At 30.7% G+C, this 24,170-nt stretch overlaps 3 protein-coding genes across 3 annotated transcripts; all 3 read right to left on the bottom strand.

Moving 5' to 3' along the window:
* Positions 1-3,125: 3,125 nt before the first annotated feature.
* On the bottom strand, positions 3,126-5,137 carry LOC117208581 (protein farnesyltransferase/geranylgeranyltransferase type-1 subunit alpha). The gene is made up of 5 exons (XM_033449812.1): positions 4,850-5,137; positions 4,030-4,384; positions 3,738-3,938; positions 3,468-3,651; positions 3,126-3,387 (listed from the first exon to the last, which is right to left on the bottom strand). The coding sequence occupies exons 1-5, from the start codon at positions 4,986-4,988 to the stop codon at positions 3,280-3,282; spliced, it is 987 nt and encodes a 328-aa protein (XP_033305703.1). The 5' UTR covers positions 4,989-5,137; the 3' UTR covers positions 3,126-3,279.
* A 1,286-nt stretch (positions 5,138-6,423) lies between these two features.
* LOC117208579 (heat shock 70 kDa protein cognate 5) lies at positions 6,424-11,221 on the bottom strand. The gene is made up of 11 exons (XM_033449810.1): positions 10,963-11,221; positions 10,487-10,548; positions 10,224-10,369; positions 9,495-9,618; positions 9,089-9,397; positions 8,714-8,876; positions 8,168-8,624; positions 7,694-7,990; positions 7,396-7,583; positions 7,145-7,285; positions 6,424-7,026 (listed from the first exon to the last, which is right to left on the bottom strand). The coding sequence occupies exons 1-11, from the start codon at positions 11,053-11,055 to the stop codon at positions 6,943-6,945; spliced, it is 2,064 nt and encodes a 687-aa protein (XP_033305701.1). The 5' UTR covers positions 11,056-11,221; the 3' UTR covers positions 6,424-6,942.
* A 1,119-nt stretch (positions 11,222-12,340) lies between these two features.
* On the bottom strand, positions 12,341-24,080 carry LOC117208550. Its single transcript, XM_033449764.1, has 12 exons — positions 23,791-24,080; positions 23,317-23,528; positions 22,420-23,206; positions 21,982-22,339; positions 21,513-21,897; positions 16,382-17,167; positions 15,707-16,134; positions 14,987-15,234; positions 13,373-13,622; positions 13,123-13,241; positions 12,844-13,003; positions 12,341-12,742 (listed from the first exon to the last, which is right to left on the bottom strand). Exons 1-12 carry the CDS (start codon positions 23,933-23,935, stop codon positions 12,664-12,666), a joined length of 3,957 nt encoding a protein of 1,318 aa, XP_033305655.1. The 5' UTR covers positions 23,936-24,080; the 3' UTR covers positions 12,341-12,663.
* Between the last annotated feature and the right edge of the window lie 90 nt (positions 24,081-24,170).

Here is a 24,170-nt window from a genome sequence, read left to right as displayed (position 1 = left end):
AATTTTGTATTAAAACGGTTAATAATAGACGAGTAATGATCGCTCGAAAGTATTCTTCACGACGTAACGTAATAGCAAGCAATCTTGCGTTCTAGATATAAAAGATTCATACGTTAAAATTAGGAGGATATGTAATGGAACGCAAAATTTAATATAAAATTGATTACCTAATTTTTCATCGCGGTACTTTTAGCGAGAAAAATATAACGATAATTGATATCCACGTACAATGAAAACTTGTTCAATTGGCTCTATTTTAAACGACGAAAGGATTCGTGAGGGATACAAAATATTATGTAATATCTCGTCTATCGTAACGTAGGAACATACTATTCGAATAGGATTCAATGATCTATCTTCTCTATACGAAATCTATCTCCTTCTCGATAGCTACTCGCATCTTTATCGAGAATATTTTCGGTGGTATCTACTAGAAGTAGTATTATAACTGCTGGACAGAGAAATCGAAAGGGAATTGATTCGTGTAAAGGGCTCGGTGTCCCATAAAAGGAAATCAACTAAAGCGACGAGAGGTGTTTAAAGTTTAAAGGGTCATTGAGCCGATCACGGCCAATATGAGTACTCACAGAAAGCTACTAAATAAAACAGTGGAAGATTATGGTCGGGCTGTGCTTGTACTGGCTGACAGATGGTCCAAACGTATAGATTATGTATTCATTAAGAAAAGAATATTAATCGAGGACATAAAAATATAACTGACTGTGTTACACGGCGCACGAAAAAACCATGTACCAGAAGAATTACGCGTTTACATAAGAAAGTTTAGATAAGAATTGGAGATACCTTACTCTTATAAATCTTGTCCAATCGATTCTTTAGAAAACGTAAGGTTGATTTCAATGTATTTTAACTTTCAATCTCCTCGAGCGAAATGGAGAAACCGTTTGCGCGCTGTACGAGATTTCGCTATTCCTTGGAGATTTCTAATTCGTATAGATTTGAATGCATCCGAGACTAAACGTTAATATCAAAATCCCCTACTGCTCAACTCAGTGAATGTTAAAAAAGTGAATGGAAATGACACTCTCGGTTATTTATTATGCAACTTAACAATTTAACTCAACCATCCTAACTTCGACTAATATTAGCAATGACAACCGATATACATTTTCCGAGAGGCAAAATGTTGTTCACGAAAACGTGATAATTACTCGAATCACGAATATTTGAGGGAAGAAATTGGGTAACATCGCGTGCACGCAAGGAAAGTTAAATAATCATACGTTTTTCATTATTAAACAGCGTTAGTATCGATCTTTTCAATGTAACCTACGTGTGTATGTAATACCTCGGATTAATTGTTTAAATAGTTTGAAAGTTGAAGAGGTAAGACGATATGCGTGTTTTCAGGCACCGTGCGCTAATCACAGCAAGTTGACAAAACAAATACTTATACGATATGTTACGAGTAAAGAAATTTAAACAATGAATATGAAGAAAGAGAGGGAGAGAGAGAGAGAGAGAGAAAGGTAAAAATATTCATACGACGGTATATTTTCAGTGTAAAGAAAATATATATGTAATATAATCCGTGGTAATAACTACGTATATCTTGTAGCTTTAACGTACCGATGGAAGCGATCTTCTTTATGAACGTTTCGAAAATTTGAAATTGAAAAGAGTAAACGTTGTAAAATAATCACGAAAGCTATACGCTGAAAATAAATTCATATTTTTCTTTTAATAACATAGAGGAGAACTTGTTTCCGATCGGTACAAGCATATAATCGGATTATTCGTTTGAATGTTGATTGTTAAATGTTAGGATAGAGAACTTTAAGAAAAAAATGCCCAGTCTACAAGCATCGTGCATCGGAAGTATGTTTCGTTGCGTGTGGAATTCTGTTGTACCAGTCAAATTCTTTCATCGAAATGGAAACATCGATCGTTTCTTAATTTTGCCTTAAATATACGTTCTCGGAAACTTTAATCGTGTAATTTTCGCGTGTCACGTATCGTCTAATATGCATATATTGGCAATTAAAAATTAATGTTACTTTGTTATTTACACATATCGTTAAAAAATTTGTGTCATGTGTAATATCGATTATTCTATTAAAAACTTATAATATTACGAGGCGTCTGGAATCAATACCCACCAAATCCATTTCTTGTTTTGATAATTCATTTCGTGATTCATTGTTATTATTGTTTTGTATAGTTAACAAAGTCGATCGGACTTGGCGAGTTTTGATTTTAAATGTCTCACATATTTGTTGGAAGCTAAATATAAAAAAGGGTATACATACGTTAAAAGTCTTCTGTATTATTTACTAATGTGTACAAATAATTACAAATAATTTGATTCTATTGATATATGAAAATAATAATACATTGAATTCGCATTTCCGTATTATATGAAAAGGCTGCCCTAAATAATCTTTAAATTTATACATAATTTCACTTGATTTTGTATGAGAGAACGTACGTTTATTGTTTTATTTTCATAAGATATTTATGAAGTACTGGAGTCAACCTTTCGCAAATATAATTTATATACAAGATTATTTATAATTTTTTCGAAACATAGTTTGATTTAAGAAGTGCAATCACTGCCATTGCTTCTTTGCAACGATATTCACTTTCCTTATTAGAAATTTTAACACTGCCTCAAAGGGGTGGCCATTAATATTTAAAACACTGGTATCAACGAATGAATTTGAGTTTATACTTACTGAAATAAATTAAAGTTTTAAAAACACACGAATATATTTTTGGCGACAAAATCATCGTTTGAAACGCTGCGTTCATAATTACCTTAATTATAACAAAGTCTATATAAATATATTGATATGATTATCTTAACTAGTTATTGTATTATACTTGAAAGTATGTAACTATTTTATAAATAAATAGATAATCAATGTTGATTGTTTTATATCCTTTCGTAATAGTATACCTATCAAGAATAAGGTCTTAACAACGAAAAAAAAATTATACTTTATAAAAGTCTTCACCATTTTTTATTTTCCCATCATAGTTACATAACTTATTTATTTTTTGTTACACTTAAAAATATTGCAGAAAGTATTATGAATTTGTTGTATATATCTTATAAAATCTTTCCAGTAACTAACTCTTATTTGTAAAGTGATTTACTTTAATTAATAATATTGACTGAAATGTATTATCAAATTTTATGAACAATATGCTTCATATATCAATATGTATTTCAAACATATAATACACAGTTCCTTTCAAATATATGAATTATAACATATTAATTAAAGTGGTGTTTTTATAAAAATGTAGAACAAACTACGTACTTATAGACTCTGACTTCATTTTATCCAATAATTGTTGTCCAAAAAAATCCCAATATCTCCTTCTTATTGTATCATGTTTCTCGGATAATTCTTTACATAGCTAAAGTTGTAATTATACGTATAATTATAAATTCTATTAGTATAATGCATAAATATTTATACAAGTAAAAATGACAATACCTTAAGAGCATTATTAATATGAAATATTGAATCTGGTGACTCATCTGTTATTGGTTTTTCTTGACAAATGTCTATAATACAGGCCAATAAATGATTAACACGGCAGCCAGCATTATACAGGTCTTCACATTTCTGTCTTACTTTTTCATTATAAGCCAAACCATTGCTATCATGCATCAAAATACTAAAATATGGTATATAATTCCATACATTAATTAAATTACATAATTTACAAATATGGATTACATAAACAACAATGACAAACAGTACCCTCGAAGGTAATTCCAAGCACTTTCATTGCCCTTAACTAATTCTATTTTATCTAAGGCGTATTCAATTTCTCTGTCAATTATATCTTGTTCAAACTTGGTTGTGTTATTTATTACGAAATAACGTTGATTCCAAGCAGAATTATTACGAATATCTTCGTTCAATAAATGTTCTGTATATTCCAACTCTTTATCAAATAAACTGTACATTACATAAATAAAATATTTGTTATTAGTTAGTATCTGAAATCATAAATTAACAAACATAATAAAGATAAACAAGATATACTAACTTAAATGTTTTTATACACCATTGACGATGCTGCCAAACATGATAATTCTTTGCATCAATTTTTAAAATATTTTCTGTAAATTCTAGTTCCCCACTAGCATCTTGAAGCCATTCAACAATAAGTTTCCTATGATGCCACACTTGATAGTTCTTAGAATTATATTCCGTTAGTATATTAGTAGATTTTAATTCATCTCGCAATTCTTTGCCGAGAGCTCTAAGTATCTCCCTCCTGTATTGCCATACTGTATAGTTTGCAGGATTAAGGTAGATACAATCTTCTGTTAAAGCTAGTGCACGCTCCGACTTTTCACCAGATTTTAAGATAGCCCGGAAATAGTCATATGAGTCCCTAACTTAAAACAGTAATAAAATTTTAGTTAATAGAAATATTATATATAATTATCAGAAATATATAGGAGCATAGATGGAATATTTTTTAATTTCTAAACATTATGATCTATTTTATACAAAAAATAATAATGCACATGTTTTTTGCACAGATTTTCATAATTTATTTTTATTATCTGAACTATTTATGTAATATTTACTTTCTTTTTCTAACCATGAAATAGATATAATTAAAACTTAATATGATATATTTCATAATAAACAATGCGATATTGCATTAATTTACAGTTTTATTTTTCTATTTTAACACCTACTTAAATACTTATCTATTATATTTTAAAGTATATGTATAAGGTTAGGTTATAAGGCAGCGAATCATGATCAAGAATATAATACAAACGAAATAGAACTAAGGACCTTATTGTTATTTGATCATAATATACATTCCATAAACCATATAAAATACTTACATTTCTCAGAATAAGCAATTGAGACAATAGGATTAGGGCCGTCATCCTGCGGTACAGGAACCACATCTCTCCATTCTTCGCGATCCCTGTATAATACCCAACTTGTCTCTTCGGAACTTTCGTCAGAGCTTTCCATCATTTTTTATTTTTACAAAAGACTAGTAAAACGACAAAAATGAAAATCTACTTCCACAACTGAACTACAATATCAGTTTTATGTTTTATCTTTTCAAACCTGTTAAAGCCTCCATTACATATAGTGAAATATCGATAATGTATCGATAATTTCCGCTATCGAAAACTATCGATATATTTTTTATGACAATCGATAATTTCGATATGTTTTATTCCACGAATGTGGGTTTATTCCGATATACCCCATGCACCAAAGTATTGAAAATTTATAGTATATGTTACTATCTATAGTATATGTTACACTGCTAGAGATGAATAGGGAGATCGCCGATGAGTATGGGTGGAATTCAATCAAAAGTATGCCCTACAAATTATCGCCTCTAGTGGTCAACCGACCAAACTTCTATATGTGCCTACAGTTAATCTGACTATGTCGTTGGATGGACTATATATAAAATCTTATCACATCCATTTTTTTATTGCTGATAAAAGAGATATAAATACAATATATCCACAAAAATAATACTATTTATATATTACTTCTGCTCACTACAATTATAATATTTATACGTTATTTCCATTTTTATTTTTTTTATCGATGATCTCTATTGCAAGACACCAAAAGTTGCACTTTCGATACTTCATATGTTATCCAGTACGGCTAACATTAAAATCGGTTACATCTTATGTTTATATAATTACGGTAATTACAAGTACAGAGTGCACATAAAGAGCGTGAAATAATCTTTATAAGAATTATTATTATTTTTGCTGCGTATTTTACCTATAGCCATTATTGGAGTTTGTTTTTTCTTAATAAATATAGGAACTATACGTATAAGTGTATATGATATTTGAGGTTCTATAATAATTTTATGTTTAACATTATACTTTAATCACACATTATTCTTATTTGTACATATTTGTGCATATACGATTGATTTTATTATTATAACTATGTAATTCCTATCTAATTCCAAAAAACAATTGTTTAAAATATACATAAATACCTTATAGAATTACAAAATACAAACTAGTCCTTATACAAAATCTTTTCTCAAATTGTTCAATATTTTGTTTGGATATATACATTTTCTCTCATACAAAAAAACAAAAATGTATTTATCTATATATTAAAAACCAATGTAACTGAAGCTTAATGTATTAAAGAATGCAAATTTATGAACATCATTTACATATTGTGAAATAACTCAATATTTTTATTTTTAAATAGAAGTACCTTATTCAATGTTAAGCAAGATTTCTGAAATATATAAATATAAATTGTAAAAATATTTCAAAGAAAATTTAGGATATATTTCAATAAAAAAGAATGAAATTCATTATTGATAGAACTTAATAAATATTAAAGTATTAATTACTACTTCTAACAGTTGCAAAAACATTTTATACAATTTTATAGTAAGACACTTTGCATATATTTACAAATACATTAATTTTTCATAAATTTATTAGATAACACATCAAAAACATTGTAGTTATATTCTAGAGCTGTGTGTTTCAAATAAAAAATTTTAATAACATCATATTTCATAATACAATATTACCTAAAATAATCTACATATCGCGCACTTCCTAAGGAATAATCTGTTTTGTATCGAGCATTCATCGCATTCTCTTATTATTTTCTCCCACATTCATACTGAATCAACAGTTTTACAATCGCATTTTTTGTGAGCTACCAATTTTCATTACTGTTGTTATATATGGCCAAGTGTTTGAAACCAATGAACATTATGTTTTGACACTTTTTGCATGTAATGATACAAAATATGATAGCAACAAATGCTATAATGCAAGCAGTTATATACAGAGTTTACAATTTTACTTCTGACAAAATTGTAGTGCATAATAAATAACGTACTATGTATAGCATTTCTTTGCAAAGATTCACTTTACGTACATAATGAAAATTTGGTACATATTTAATTCTTGGATTAATTCTTCTCTTCTTTCTTCTCAGGCCCATCTTCCTGTTGCTGATGTTGATTTTGACTTTGTCCTTCTCGTTCTGCGGCCATCTATATATATAATCAAATAAATTTAATAAATATAATGAATTTAGTAATAATCAATATTTCAATCAATATATTAATCAATATATTAGTAATAATCAATATTAATAAATAAAGTACGCACTTTCTTATACGCCATTTCAAACAGTTTAAGACTAGCTTGTTGTAATTCATTTGTCTGTCTCTTGATCTCTTCTGGTTCCGTATCGTCTTTCTTAGCTAATGTTTCTCGCATTTTTGCAACCAATTCTCTGAGTTTGTCACACTATAAATCATTGTTAAATGGTATTATGACAAAAGGGAAGTTGATTTGACATGGTATATCATATAATATCATATACCATGTATGTAATAATACTATATATAAAGCCTTACTTCGTCTTGTGGCAATTGTGCTTTAAATTCCTCCAATTTGGATTCCGTATCGTGAATAATTCCCTCAGCTTGATTCACAGCTTCAACTCTTTCTTTTTTTACCTTATCTTGCTTAGCATATTGTTCAGCATTTTTCACCATGTTTTCAATTTCATCTTTACTAAGACCGCCACTTGATTGAATAACGACTGTAAATAAAAAATAAAAATTGAATAAATAAAATAATTTTGTTTGTGTGTATAAAAACTTAATTCATTCGTAAAAAAATATATTGGATTTAATTCATACGTTTACATACTTTGTTGTTCTTTTCCAGTTCCTTTATCCCTAGCAGATACGTGAACAATGCCATTGGCATCAATGTCAAATGTGACTTCTATTTGTGGTACTCCTCTAGGTGCGGGTGGAATTCCAACAAGAGTAAATTGTCCCAAAAGTTTATTATCGCTAGCCATTTCTCGTTCGCCTTGGTGTACTTTGATTTCTACTTGAGTCTGACCATCAGCAGCTGTAGAGAATACTTGACTCTTTTTGGTAGGAATCGTTGTATTTCGAGAAATTAATCGTGTGAAAACGCCACCCAGTGTTTCAATACCTTAAATAATACATTAAACTTCAACAATTCTATGATCATAACTAAAAAATAAAAAATTTATTTCATCAAAACTCAGGAGATTAAAGTCTTCATTTTGTTCAGAGAGAAGATTAGTTGTTATAAACATCATAGTCTAAAAATAGTTTTGATGAAATATATAAAGAAAGAATCATTTACCAAGTGACAGAGGGGTAACGTCCAAAAGAAGAACGTCTGTTACATCTCCAGCAAGGACACCACCTTGAACAGCAGCACCTACAGCAACTGCTTCATCGGGGTTTACTGCCTTGGATGGTTGCCGTCCAAAAATATCTTGTACAGTTTGTTGAACTTTAGGTACTCTTGTCATACCACCAACTAATAATACTTCACCAATGTCAGACTTCGTTACTTCAGCATCAGAAAGTGCTTTTTGACATGGCTGAATAGTACGTTTAATTAAATCAGCAACAAGACTTTCGAATTTACTTCTTGAAAGCTTGAGGTTTAAATGTTTTGGCCCACTAGAGTCCATAGTTAAGTAAGGTAAATTTATATCAGTTTGTAAAGAACTAGACAATTCAATCTTTGCCTTCTCAGCTGCTTCCTTTAACCTTTGCATTGCCATTGTGTCTTTAGTTATATCTATGCCTTGCTGTACGCAAAAATGAAAATGTTAAAATATCATACATAATCACTTTTAGTACATATTAAAAATAATACAGATTACTTCAATATATATACCTCTTTTTTAAATTCTGATACAAGATAATTAACTAATGCATTATCAAAGTCTTCACCTCCTAAAAAGGTATCTCCATTTGTGGATTTAACTTCAAAGACTCCTTTTTGGATTTCCAAAATTGAAATATCAAAAGTACCACCTCCTAAATCGTATACTGCAATGCTAAAAGAATATACCATATATTTAAAGAGTATGCTTTTTTTATTAATCAAAATAATGAATAATATTTTATAAAAATAGTCAGAAAATAAATTCAGCATGTATAATGCAATAGTTCTAAGAGACGAAAAATAATGGCATCATTCTTGTTTTGATGTACTTTATATGCATTAATATTAAGTTTATAATATAATTAAAAATATTGAAATTCTCACATTTTATCTTCTGTTTTATCCATGCCATATGCAAGGGCAGCTGCTGTTGGTTCATTGATTACCCTAAGTACATTAAGTCCTGAAATTTGACCAGCATCCTTGGTAGCCTGTCTTTGGGAATCATTGAAATATGCAGGAACAGTAATTACTGCATTTTTTACTGGTGTACTTAAATACGATTCTGCAGTTTCCTTCATCTTTATGAGTACAAATGCACCAATTTGACTAGGGGAATACATTTTACCATCACCTCCTTGTATCCATGCATCTCCATTAGAAGCTCGAACAATTTTATAAGACACAGTTTTCCTAAAATTATAATGATTTAAAAAAAATATTACATTTATTAACATATACGTGCGCATGCGCACACACACACACATACACGCGTACAAAATGTACATACATATCCTTTTTGACTTCAGGGTCGTCGAATTTTCGTCCAATTAATCGTTTTGTAGCATAAAATGTGTTTGCTGAATTTGTAACTGCCTGACGTTTAGCTGGCATACCAACTAAACGTTCATCATCTGAAAGTTATTTATAATTAAAGTAATTTATAGAAAGTAATTTAAGTAAGAAAGTAATTTATAATTTAATTTAATTTGGTATCTTATGTTTTAATGTTTCAATTCTACTTGTATTATAAATAGAAATTAATTATAATATTGTATTTATTGTACAAATTGTTTTATTTAACATGACTAAAAATCACTATTTCATTCACTTTTAGTTTTATTTACATACTATATAGTCTTTAAATAAATTTTATTTGTATGTCTGTATTCTCTGATCAAGAAACAGTTATTTCAGTACAGTACAAACAGATAAAAAAACAAAAAACATGACATAACTGAACAACACAATAAGACCTTTTTCACAAACTAATACATTGAGCAGAGAAGAAATTACAAAAGAAGTGAATAAACATATTTAATAAGCAGTGTGTCTTATGTACCTTACGAACTTTCTATGTAAATCACTCATTTCACTAGCATGTATAAATGTGAATTATTGATAATGTAAATTGTTAAATATTTATTTCATATATGTGAAGACATATTTTACTGCAAGATAAATATGTTTAAAACTTTAATGTTGCACTACTTAAGAAAATAAAATTTTAAATTCTGACCTTTAGTAAATGCTACATAAGATGGAGTTGTTCGTGATCCTTCTGCATTTTCTATAACTTTGGCTTGTTTTCCTTCCATAACTGCTACGCATGAAAATGTTGTTCCAAGATCAATGCCAATAACTGCACCTTTCACGCCTTCGGATCTAAGTAAATAATAGATTTTCATTCATGATATTTAAAAACATAGTTACATTATTAACAATACATAAAAATTAAATATAATTTTAATGCATAAAAAAATTATAACATGAACAATTTACTTGTATCTATATTGTTGCAGATCTGTAAATCGTTGGGGTACCGCCAATGCAGGAACCGCAGCCTGAAAAATATTTTAATTTACGTATTCTAAATGTTATATTTAATGTACCCTACTATAACACAATTAATTATAATACAAAAAAAAAAACTTCCTGTAACATTTGTTATAAATGACATATAAGAAAGACGTAAATGTAATAAATATCATGCTATCTTTTTATAAAATTAATTTAAAATACATAAAAATATATAATTTTTGTTAAAGGCAGGTCACGTGCCGGCTATGAAATAGCTAATGCTTAATGTTGATAAAAAGAACATTTAGCTATAGAAAACATTGAAAAAATAAAGATAGATATGAAATAATAAGTTTAATCCTATTACATGATCAAATAATTGTACAAATTCAATACAAGATAAAAATATTCGATAAATGAAATTGCACGCCGTGCCGTAAATCGCCATCGAAACTTACATTTTTAACAATTGTACTGAATTGTTGTTTTCTAGTAATGTCGTAGGTTATATTGCTACAACTACGAGTTAACAATCTTGCAGCGGTCAACATTTTGATTTTATACGTTTTATCCTTTCAAATTTATGAAAAACTTAAAAAGAGACGCGAATACTCCAACTTAATGTGTAATGATGCAACCTTCAGAGAGACTAGCACAATGCGCATACCATGTGCGCAGTAGGAACCTTCCATTTTGTCGACCAATGTAGAAAGTACTATTTGGCCAATGAGTACTCTGTCCTGGAAGAATATACGAATCAACGTATTCCATGGCCTTCCTGCTCTTCGTTACTCGAGAATTACCCCGAATATTCCACAACAGTATAGATATCGTAATCATTAATCAAACAAATGATAAAAATCTGAAATTAGGGAAATAAAATATATTATATAATATTTAAATTATTATAATATGAGTTGGTATATTTCATTATTTTATTATAAAAAGTAAAAGATATAATTATTCAACAACGAAAATTGTCTATGGAAGTATTACATCCAGTTGCTTCCGGAGTTTAAAAAGTGATGCCACGCGATATTGCAGTTATGTAATACAATCAATAATAGTAAAATAATAATTAGCTTAAAATTTACAAGACATGCAATTAATTATGAATATTATTTTAAAATGTGCATTATTTAGAAAGTATAAAAAAGGTTAATTATATAAGCACACTGTAATATTGTTATTTGATATCGTATATGTTGCAAAAATTTACAACATGAACTGATTTGAAGTATAAAGTTTTTATTGACAAATACTTCTCGTTACATTGTTTTAAGCAATAATCTATTATTCTCTTGTTTAATTTTTTGGACATTAAATAATTGTTGGTAGCTATTAATTTTATTGTAATGATTAAAATGAATGAAAATGTTTTTGTTGCGAATTATCGACTAAAGAGTAACCGGTCAGGTCAAACCGATCGGTCGATCTGGTCCTTTCTAAGGGTTTTTTTACCTCACCTCGGAGTCGTTAGGTTTACAGCTCGGGGAGGACATGCAATTCGGAATTTACTGAAGAAGAGAATGGGCCTGCCCCTGCCATAACCGGACGGCCACTCAAAATTCCGAATAGTTTTATATATGTATATTACGAGGAATCTATTTATATATAGGAATAATTATTGTAGAAATGAAAACATCTCTGTATTTTGATATTTTTTATTGTTCTTTAACTATATATTATTTTCTATAATCTGTCAGTTCTGAAAGATATTTGATGTTATTTTATGTACAGAAAATATGGGAGTGTTTATATTTCAATGATATATTTTTAAAATTTTTGTATTGTATATATTGTATGTATTGTATGTATTTTTTAAGTACAATCATTATTAATGTAGTTATAGTTGTAGTTATTACAAAATGTATAAAAAATATTAAATACGACATAGTGAAAGAGATACACATTAGCATGTGCATCAGATACATAATTTTTAAGTAGTAAGTAGCAAGTGTGTGTTTCATTTATAGTTACTTTTATTCATTTTTGATTTAATAAATTTTTTTTAATTTATCGTCTTGGAAAAGAAAATGAAATATACGGATTTATAGCTTCTATGATAAGGAACAATGTTGATTAACATAAGTTCTAGCGTTTTCTGTTAATAATAGCTATGTAATATTTGCTATGTACAATTACAAGTAGCTAAAAAGTTATGAATTATTCCTTTCTTCCCAAAATGAAAGATTCGGCGATCCGCTTTTGTGTATCGTACAGTTTATCACTTCGTTTCTAAAAATTAACATTGACTATTATTTCTTTTGTCTGAGGAAAATAACTATATACTATTATTTTAAAAGTTTATTCAAATAAAAATAAAGCAATAAACTTACAAAAAACGATCTCTTAGAAGAAACGCTCTAGGTTGCACCCAATTCAATCTTTCACCATTGTAACATAATATTTGCGTCATTGTGATTTTTCGGATCTCTTCTAATTGATATAAGGTAAACGATCCTGGGGTATTTCCATTCTCATACCAATATCTGTCACCTGTATTATAATTTATGAGATGTTACATTAATCAATGAAATTAATCATAAAATATATACTTCCAAAGCGAAGAGTCTTACATACTTTTGTAATGAATATAGACATCGCGGATCACTTACCAAAACGAATATTCCGAAAAGTACGGCCCAATAAACAAAGAAACGTTGGTCCTAAGACTGAGTCAGGTAATGGTGCTTCCGAAAGTAATCCTGTTACTAAATCTATATCCTCTACATTTCTGTAAATTGAAAAAGAAACTGTAAATAGTACTCGTTTCAACAACTAGTTAATGAAACAAATTATTAACTATAAATTATAAATTAAAATGTATTCAGGTTCAAATAATAAATTATTATTATTATATCTTACTTATAAACATTTCGAAGTCTTTCTATAGTATCTTTGGACATTGCTCCTCTAAGATGTTCAAAACTACTGACATGTGCTAAATTACAAAATGATCGCCATCTGACATAAGATGGCAAACCATGATCCCTTCCCTGTTGTATGATCTGCGCAGCGTAATCCACGGGAATGTCGTTGCTTTTTCCATCATGGAAATATCGTTCCAAAAGTATTTCATTCAGTCCTGGTGGCAATGGCTTCCTAGAATGTCCCGCTGTCGCGGAAATTAAATCTTGCATCCTAGATCGTCATTAAAACCAAGTTCTCATGGGGCAATGTGTTAGCAGATCGTAACAATATTTAAAAAAATTTTATCTAAATTCTATATATACTTTTAACACATTTTAACATTTTTCTTTTAAATATTATTGTAAAATCTTAAAATCGTAGTAGATATGTACAATGAAAATATAAATTGGATAAAACCGTTTTAGTTTTCTATTTGACAGAGTGTAATATCCTAACAGAATTTTTATTCGAATAAATGATTTTACATCGCAATATATCATTTCGATCATCGCTCATCATGTCATCGGGATATGTTATTATACAATTTAAAAATTATGAATTTTTGTATCTAAAGGTCTAGACTATTATGAATCTTCGAACCTACAGATAGTAAGGATCACTTAACGTAAATAGTCTATTACATTCTGTAACTGATGCATACTTCGAAAGGTTGCGTTAAAAACTTTGCCATTTGAAGCAACAAACGACTGTACAAACGACTCTAACAATAAATAACTACGAGTCAAATAATTTACTTGAACTAATGCCATTTGGATTGACACACATTATTGTACATTAACCGTAACTATTTCTTTTGTTTTGATTGGAGGAACAAATACGAACGAAAACTTAATTTTAAAGACTAAACAATCAAATATTATCAATTACGCAATCACAATCGAGTTTAGTTTTTATAGTTAATCAATTATAGTATTCATTTAACTGACTAGATCTAATTAGAATTTTATTTGATATATAATCGATTTCTTAATATAAATATTAATTATACTAAATATGAAACTGAGTAAAGAAATTTATTTAAGTTTCATAAAGTTTTTAAAATAGCATACTATTCGATGTTAAAAAAATGATATTGGAAAGTCCCGTAATATCACAGTCGATTGTCAAAAATTGTTGAAAGTTAACTATATTTTAATAGAAAAATGTTTACAATTAGAAATTTTTAATAAACCTATGATTAATATATAAGGTTGCTTAACGGTATCTTGATGATCTTTATCTGTAAAATTATGATTTTTAATAATTCTTTAGAATAGTTTAAAACATATTTTCTGTTCATGAAACGAAAGTACGTATCCACTACCATTTGGCATATCATAGCAGAATCCTCGTGTATTTACAGTATGTAATTTATGTTCAATAAAGTAATTGATCTTGTGAAACCTATAGTCAGACGTACACCGGACTAATCGTATCTTGTGCTATCACGTCGAACTCTATTAGCTACATGTATATGCATATAACTTTTGATGATTAAATCTTATGAGATGTACGTATGCTTAGGGATGTTTTTCATTAAAATTATATTTACATATAATTTCAACTGACCTGTAGCGCCAGCAATCAGGCGATCAATAGCACCAGCTTCATAGAACTCTTGCGGAGCGTAGAAGGCCGATAGTAAGGACCTTTCTCCAGACTTTAACGCCGATCGCGAGTCAACTAGGTCGAGGGTTTTTGGGGTCAGCGTGGCAATGAAGAAGAGTCCAGCAGAGGCGGCAGCGTTTGAAAGTGTCGCATCCGTTCGAGTATCGTAGCCTCGAAAGTATCCTCGATGCGTTAAGCGTAACTGATATCTTCCAGTTTTCCAAAAAATCGAATCATTTTACATACACATATATACAGTAATATCCATAAGTATCTAGACACTATCAAATTATTGCAAATATGCAAGTATACTAGAAATGAAACTGTAAGGTTTAGTTTGAATCTCTGATCTTATTTCAGGCAACCATATAAAAAAGTAGTAAATATCGACGAGAACACTAGTTAAATAATAAGAGTATTTGATTCCAGCTACGGTAGCAGATAACAAACCGACAGTAGAGGAACGTTTTTCAATCATAACTTTAAAAATATAACGAATATATGAACCTTTAGATTGAAATGTACTATTGTAAGTGTCTAAATAGTTATGGGTTATAGTCATATCAATAAAATAACTATACAATTATTAATAAGACCGAATTAAAATTTTGTGGTGCGTATGTAACGAATGAAACTGTTAATCCGTGAAATTAATTATAAAAGGAAAGAGAGAACACGTACTTGTCGAGAGTTGTTTCTCCGAGAACAACGGGTAGAAACTCGTTGTAAGTTATATGCTCCATTTCTGCGATAACGATCCTTCTTGCTTCCTGATAGAGTCTCTCGTCATCCCAGTGAGGATTCAGTCGTCCTAGCTCTGTAGCGACTCGGTTATGTTCACGTAGAAAAAGTACATGCATTAGAGTGAGACCGGGGTTCTCGTTTACCCGTGAATCCCCGCTAAGAAAACATGGGAAAGCTTTGTTCGCGCTTCTGCAACTTTCATACTTAGGCGAAGGCATGGGCAAGTTCTTCCTCTGTGTATTAAGCAAACCACCCTTACCGGATCGCAGAGCTTGCGCTACATCTTCGGAACTCCCATAAACAGGGGAAAGGTCTAAGTACGATGACGCTTGGTTGATTTGCTGCCGAGGACCCAATTTGCATCCCTACGTAGAAAAATACTTTTACACTGTTTGGTAAGTACCGCGTTAAGACATTTTAACTAAGAAGAACAAAATTAATTTCTACTCAAATCCATCATAATTTATTGAATAAAACAATGCTGCTGATGGATAATACAAGAACCGACAAGACTTTCCCACTTATCTAATACTTAGTAAACACGTTACATATCAGGAATTCCTGCAAAGAGTTCCTGCAAGGGATTTCATTCACACGCTATATTTCAATTACCTGTAGCGAATTTCCTGGGTGCGGCGCCGATCTAGAATATTCCATGCAGCCGACAACATTATTGGCTCGGATTGGAAAACATTCTGGATGAAAGTGTTCGTAATCCACGTCGCAACATTTTAGTCTCGCCCCATCGGGTAGTTCCATCTTTGGCGTGTGCGCGAGATCGTGAATGAGGAATTGACCAAAGAGCGCGGTGAGTGCCATTAGATACGGATGTTTAAGATCGGATCCTCCGGAATGAACTCTCAAAGAGACGTCCCTGGCGCTAGGTAAATCTATACGCGGTAGAGAAACACCATCGACGTATTCAGTTGGCAAGAACCGTATATAAGCTTCTAGAGCTGCGCCCCAAGTCGGATGCAAACCGTTATTGCATTTCCCGCTGTGCGTTCTGTAGCGAGGATCGATCTTCTTGCAGCTGGCCATCACTTGCAAATATGTAGGCGAGTCAGGACAACTGATTGCAGTTACCGATGGTAATACGGAAGATGCTTCTTTTGATGACATGTTCAAAGCTTCTACCAGCATTACGGCCATCGTTTCTATCCGTAGAGCTTTCCTTGAGAGATTCTGAGCGTGTTCGGTCATTTCATGTGACACACCGAGGTACCATGAAGGAGAACCGTGATTCAAATGTGTCCGCGAGTTCAGGATTGCTCGCTCCGCCTGATCGTATTTCTCCATCGAAATATTTGTACGCCTACCCAGATCCAGTAACATATTTGAAGGTAATGTAGTACCTTTGATGAGTACCAACGTGGCAAGGAATCTGCGAATCGAAATCTGAAGATAGAAAATATAGCTTGTCTCTATCTATATTACCGCACATAATTATCCGAATATTACGATCGATCTGTTTTTATCTCATTATGTATATTGTTTCCACTTGTAGTTAAGCTTCAATTTTTGATAGTGAAAACGATGGTAACGGTTTATATATAATATTAAAATTCAATGGCAACGGCAGACCTTTAAAAGAAATAAAACTGTGGGAACAGAAAGCGTTTATATGATAATAAATGCTGATTCTTGCAGCAATTCTAGTTCGTTCGAGAGTAATCTTGTGAGAAAAAAATTCATCAATTATCTGTAATAAACTTGGGAATAACATACCCATAGAAAATAACTTTACTACCAGTATCGTGGGAACGAAAAGGTAACATTCATTTCTTGTTACAAGCAGTACAATCATTGTTAGGATAAATACCTATTGGTATTTTATAATCTTATGGGTCATCAAGATCACCGTTAAAGGAATCTAATCATAACAAAGATAATATCTGCTAAGAACTTTTTTTTACCAAGCAATAAATAATAATGTATATAAATTGATTTTTTATATTTAATTATTTATAGCAATTACATATTGTAACGATAGTACGAAGTATTCTTCTATATCGAAACTTACATTATATTTCTTTCCTATTAATTACTTTCTTTGTACCGAAGGAAACGAAAATGACTAATTAAACGTGACAAAAGCTGAAACTTTCGTAGCAGTATGAAACCCCTGACTATTAAGATTGTGAGAATATAGAAGGTGTTGAGAACACCATGATAATCTTGTACCTTCCACTTGAAGTGAACTCGTGAGAAATCGTGTATAACTTCTATTATACAGTAGTATACCTTGACGTTACCTAATAATTGTCATGTAAATTCAATGGTTGTGTTATTACCTAACTTGACAATGACGCGATAGAATCAACCATTAAAAACACAATTATAGGGTTGGGCACATTCGGATTAGAAGTTCGTGTCGTTTCTACATCCGCATTGCAATTGAAATGAAGTATGCGACAAAAATAGCTAATTTTTCACACGATACAATTAAATATATATAGAAAAAATTCGTATTATAATTTCTCCATAGATTAATCTTCTCGTTAATAAAAAAACGACGCCGACACGAAGCAAATCGCGTGACTGACTAATGTCTGTTCTGTTGCAGATACTGCAATGGATCCTAGAGACCTTGTCTAGGAGATGGCATTTCGCCTCATTCTGTACGGAGCACTGTTCGTCATTCTATTTATCGTGTCGTCTTATTTAATATTAAATTCATTCATCCTTTCATCCACATATATCTTGGAGTTAAGTCTGGTACTTAACTATTTTTTTTTATCATACCGACGGGATACACGGGCGACCTTAAGAAGAGATTAAAGAAGATTCGTTGTTTGACATTTAACTCTTTCCTGGTTCTTTTGTGACTTTCTTACGTAATCTTTTCTGCGTCCACGAATAGTGGCTGTACAAATCGATGAAAGTTATTTGGAAACATGGTTTGCTCTTGCTGAAGAAAATTTTCAAATTCCCATTAAAAATAAATAGATATAATCGTGCATACACGTTATTTTGAGATGTGACTTGATAACACTGATGTTGATAAATCATTAATGCTATATCTATATCAATTATTTGACGATTCTTCCTGTTTCTCTATTTTTAAGTAGGTACACACATATAAATACAATTAAAGTATATATAAAAAAAATTTCTGGTTGTATATATAATCTACTATATTTTAGAGTTTCTAAAAATTTATATCTCATATGATTTCATATATTTTTTTTTACTAGTAACTATTTTGAAATGTCTTTTTGTGAATGATGATGAACTGTCTTTTAATTATATGTCAAGAACATTACCTAGAAAATATATGCCTATAAATATTGATTTAAAAATAATAATGTAAAAGGAACCATGACCTTTAAGAAAAACATGTTTCATAATATATTTTTTGTCAAACTTTTGATGACATGGTGACAAAGGTATTCAACGCAATAAATTTCCATTTTGAAAGATTTATAACTAAAAGTTAGCTTTCTGATACATCGGTATGTATATCAATAAGTCTGTTTTATATTGTATCTCATGTAAAATATACATTTTCCTGCACGAACATTAACAATTCTTCTTAATAAGAATATTTATAAATATCAATCTGATGCAGGTACAAAATAAATGTTATTATATTGTTACGGGTGTTATATTGTTGTATTATATTATTGTAAACGAATGAAGCTTTCCAAGAGTTATACATGTTAAAAATTTGTTTATATTAATACTATTATTGATATTTACTACGAAATTAATATTTATTCAAAAATAAATACATGTGATCTTTTTTCTAGCATTAAGATTACTTTGTAAACTAAATATTGAAATAATATATAAAATATAAATTACAAAATATTTGCTTGTAACAACTTCAAAAAATAAATTATGTAACTTTTATTAGGAAAATAAGTCACTGTGCATTGAGTGATTATACTCACACATGTTTGTTTTGCTGACACACACGTGTTTCTATGATCTATGCCAAATCCACTCACTGAGAAAGTAGGCGACACATTAATAATGAATTTTTAAAACATTTTTAGTTTCTTTTCATTAATTAATTAATGTACTAGATGAAATTTTAAACACATAATTATCTGTAATGTTGACATTATTTTAAAAATGCAAATGGAAAAATCATTTTCAAACGTTAAATTATGTCAAACATTCGGATGAAACAACTTTATTCACAAAAATTATTCAAGTATGTAGTTGTAATCATAGGTCGCGATTCGAGATGTACCGAAGTATGTAGTCGAGATATCGTTTATCTCGCAAAATGAAAGCGGAAACACTCACCGTGACAGGAAAAGAAATATACCGTTGACCGGCCTTCGTTTCACACACAAGTACATTTTTTCCAAAACTATCGTATCAGTAGTAATTGACAGACAGTAATTGATTGTACATTAATTACAACAACGTATAACAGAATTCATTTGCCTCGTAAAATTTCGCAAGAACCGCGCCGAGTATACGCAAGAGCACGGAGCGGTAAACCTGAACTGAGACCGATCCTCGAACGAAAGTAAAACTGCAGTCCGTTCCGTGGGTTTAAAGAGTGGGGCCCAGTAAGAATCATGCTAGTATAGGATGTCAACAAGGTACGCTGAACCAACGTATATAACTCTTATAAATACGGTAAAAGCGCATCATTCCTGCAACCGGATTGGTATTATGAACAAGACCAAGGTTTACCTTTCATAGTCTATGTTATCCGTAGTCGCGGTTGGACGTACAGTTTCAAGGATCCAAAGTACATTAGCACTTTCGTGTACATAGCACGCTGTATGTGCATAATTACATGCATGTTCTTTTACAGCATACCTCTCGTATAGGGTCTTAGTACCATTATACTGTGCTAATTGACACTTATAGGCTCGACTATAACGTTGTCCAAAGATTAAGATTCTTGGGGACGACGTTGCGAATGATTAACTGCGTTGGTTATGCACAGTCTTATATACGCCTACAATCCTCATGCGGCAATCCGTAAAATAGTATGTATTACGCGTCTCGTGCGATTATTTATGGCGCGCGTAGGGAGATAGATTACAATTAAGAGAGTGAAACAACTTTATAAGAATTATTTGTATGCTAATAACAATCTGTATCTGCTTTCAACAAACAGTTGATGTCAGTTGTTTCAAAAATAATCAAAGTTAAGTGATGGGGTCACATTTCTTATTGAATATGAAGATTTTTGCCTCATAAGCGTGAATTTAATATTACATATTGGTATGTAAAAGAGAAAGATAAGTAAAATAATATGTACTTCGTGATTATTAAACTGGCTTACTTAAAGGTCAGTGATAGCAGATGAGAGTTATACAATTTTATATTAATATGTTCAATACATTCTTTGATAATATTTTTGAAAATCCTTATTCCTAATTAATAAGAAGTATAGTACTTATGTAGTCAACTTTCCTGTATTCGTAATAAACAGTACAGTTCTCCAAAGAAAAATTTATATAATAATGGATAAAAAAGTCTTTTCTTAGATTGGATATAATAAATAACAAATAACTTCTTTTGAAAATTAAATTTTATATCTTGGATCCAGGGTTTCTATAACTGTTCAAAGATAAAACTGTTATTAAAGAGGCTTTGAGCACTTTTATTTTCGCTCCATGTGTCACTGTTTACATTAGTCATTTCTTGCTATCTTTTGCTCCCATGATAATTGTTTATTTAAAATGTATTGAAATTATCTATGATTGCGTTCATATTATGGTGTTAACATTTATTGCTGTAATTATAAAAACCGTTTCTAAGAATGAACATCGTCTGTATTTTCAAGTACTGCTCCACTATATGCTAAGTCCCAATAATGTTCTACTTGATGTTTCTTAAAATGTTCACGCGCCATTTTTTCAATCGGGCAAACTTTGAATTTGATTTCTCCAAAATGACGTTGTTTACTAGTACCTTCCCATACAAGAACACATTTGTTCGGCACATCATTTCCGTTATCTTTTATAATATCTTCCTCCCATTTAATCCGGTTCATCATTAGTCGTTTGTATTTACTTAATTGTTTGGCTCCTCCTTCAACAACAACAACATTGCAATCTCGGAAGAGCATTACACAGCCTGTTAGATAAAGTTGCTTTGCGTTTGTTTCCACTTTAAACTTTTTCGAAGCATTATTTAAAAGATCACGTATTCTGTAATGATAGTATTACTTTTTACATGATACGTATATGTATTATATAGTTAGATAGTATTTATTTACATATCTTTAAGCTCACCTATAAACAGCTACATGTACACCAAGCGTGGTATCCTCTTTAATTTTTCTTGCCTTCTTTTCTCGTCGCTGATCAGCAGTAAGTCTTCGAGCTGCATTAGCATCCTCATGTGCCTTTAATCTTTTAGCCATTTGTTGTCGGACATGAGCTTCTATTTTCGTAGGATCTTGTACAGCTTCTGTACCTAATACTCGCATAAGATTCGAAATTCGTAATTTTGGTTCTGGTGGAGGTTCAAGACCTAATCGTATTTTCTCTTGTTCTTCTTTCCATGCTTCTCGTCTATTTTGCCTACGTAATTTCTTGCGTTCCTTTTTCGTTAAAAATACAGGCATATATATCGGTTTCAAAGGGTCAGCTAAAATAAAAAAAATAATTAACCAAAATTACATATTTGAAATAAGTGTTCTCTAAAAAAATGTACTAGGTAGTGCATACTTGGTGGTCGCATTTGCGTGGGATGTTCTACAAGATTTGTGATAGTAGAACTTTTAATGGTAGTAGATTCATCTTCGTTCGGATATCCTCCTGTTAATATAACAGAATCCCACCATTCTACATTAGGCACATCTTCGCTAAGAGCTTCTGTTTTCGGCGCTATTAGCGCCAATTTAGTTGCAGAACTTATACCAGTCTTTCTGGCAATTTGACTAATCTCATTTTGTAATTTTTCTAATTGGGCTTTCATACGAATTCTTTCTGCTAATTGCTGGAATTTTCCAGGTTCGTGAAATTTGAGTGTCCGTTTGCCTCGCACTGCCGGTTTGACACCTATCCTATTATCAAAAAAGTGGGTGTCTTGAATTTCTTCTGGGCCTTTTGATTCTTGCAATTGGGCTTTAAATTCTTCACGTTTTTTTGCTCGAATATTAGCTTTTAATGTTGGTACCACTTGTGTGAGTTGCACTTCCTTGCCGGTTATATCTACAGTTCTGCCAGATTCATCCAAAATTAGCGGAGTTGGTTTATCTGGGACACTAACATTTCCAAGTAATCCGGAGCTTAGTTTACTTCTAATTTGTGCTTGCAAAGCAGCAATTTTTCTTGCTTTGTCGGAGTCTGTCTTACTTAATAAACCTTGATTATACATGCTTCCTACTGTTGGTAAAGAATCTCGTGCTTTAAGTAGAGGTTTTACCGGGGCAACTTCTTCTTGTTTTATAGCTTTCAATGCTCTTTTCCTTTCCTCGATTTCTCTTTGGGCATTTGCCATCATTTGTTTTATCTAAATAAAAATAATAAAATAATATAAAATAAAAGCTATAATACTATATGAATTAATATAGTAAATATATCAACATGTTTATATTAGTTCACATTGACATGAGTTTATACCTTATCTGCAGATAGTTGTGCTTCTGTTGTTTTTTCATTTTTGACTTCATCATCCTTAAATCTAGGTTTCTTTGCATCTTTGTCCTTATCCTTATCTTCCACATGATTTCGTTTTTTACTTTTCTGCGCTGCTTTGGCATCATCATATATTGTGAATATTTTTTCCGTCAATTTTAAAGCTTTCTTGTCTTCCAATAAAGCAGATAATTTATCTACAATGTTGGGAATATTATGAAAATATATTATTTGTGTCATAGAAATTACATATCTATAATAAAGCTTATGATTACTCATATTAAATTATTTATAAGAAAATATAATTCTGATGCACTTCATTCTATGCTACGATAAAATAGGAATGTATGTGAATAGTATAATAATAGCATAATTAATAAATAGTGTTATAGTATAATTAATAAATAATACAATCAAATGATGTGATGATTGATAATCATGTAAGTGATTATTACAAACCTGCCGTTTTGCGTTTATCATAACCTGAAGTCATACAATTGACAGCCGTGGTAACAATAGCAGGTTCTCCAAAACCGAGAAATTTATGTACTGCTTTTTCGATTTGTGGTTTCATTTCATCTATTTCTTTCCTTGTTAATGCCATTTTATTAAATATGTCAATATTTGTTGCAAAGAATTAATTACGATGATCACGGTCGTATACAATATACATTATACATAGGTTCGAAGGGGATATCATTTTGATGTCATATGCATCTGTAATATTAATTCCTTTACTAACCGCATAGTGGCGCGATCATGAAATTACCCAAGCGCGCATGTGCATTTGTAGCGGTCTAGCGACTACTGCGCCTGCCGCTACATATTCGAATAGAAAA

Source organism: Bombus bifarius, unplaced genomic scaffold, assembly GCF_011952205.1.
Source record: "Bombus bifarius isolate JDL3187 unplaced genomic scaffold, Bbif_JDL3187 scf7180000008140, whole genome shotgun sequence".
NCBI classification, from domain to species: Eukaryota; Metazoa; Arthropoda; class Insecta; order Hymenoptera; family Apidae; genus Bombus; species Bombus bifarius.
Note: the sequence above shows the minus strand (reverse complement) of the source record. Positions and strands in the feature narration are given on the sequence as shown.

What these genes read in the sequence shown, in the direction of transcription:
- LOC117208579 (XM_033449810.1), bottom strand. Translation starts at nt 11,055, where the DNA reads ATGTTGACCGCTGCAAGATTGTTAACTCGTAGTTGTAGCAATATAACC. An exon ending in TCAGTACAATTGTTAAAAAT is followed by an intron (nt 10,549 to 10,962) that starts GTAAGTTTCGAT and finishes AATATTTTTCAG; the next exon opens with GCTGCGGTTCCTGCATTGGC. An exon ending in CGTTACCCCTCTGTCACTTG is followed by an intron (nt 7,991 to 8,167) that starts GTAAATGATTCT and finishes GTATTATTTAAG; the next exon opens with GTATTGAAACACTGGGTGGC.
- LOC117208550 (XM_033449764.1), bottom strand. Translation starts at nt 23,935, where the DNA reads ATGGCATTAACAAGGAAAGAAATAGATGAAATGAAACCACAAATCGAA. An exon ending in TACTTGAAAATACAGACGAT is followed by an intron (nt 17,168 to 21,512) that starts GTTCATTCTTAG and finishes TTCTATCTTCAG; the next exon opens with ATTTCGATTCGCAGATTCCT. An exon ending in CCTGATTGCTGGCGCTACAG is followed by an intron (nt 13,623 to 14,986) that starts GTCAGTTGAAAT and finishes TTTCCGCGACAG; the next exon opens with CGGGACATTCTAGGAAGCCA.
- LOC117208581 (XM_033449812.1), bottom strand. Translation starts at nt 4,988, where the DNA reads ATGATGGAAAGCTCTGACGAAAGTTCCGAAGAGACAAGTTGGGTATTA. An exon ending in AATTGCTTATTCTGAGAAAT is followed by an intron (nt 4,385 to 4,849) that starts GTAAGTATTTTA and finishes TACTGTTTTAAG; the next exon opens with TTAGGGACTCATATGACTAT. An exon ending in TGGTGTATAAAAACATTTAA is followed by an intron (nt 3,939 to 4,029) that starts GTTAGTATATCT and finishes TGTAATGTACAG; the next exon opens with TTTATTTGATAAAGAGTTGG.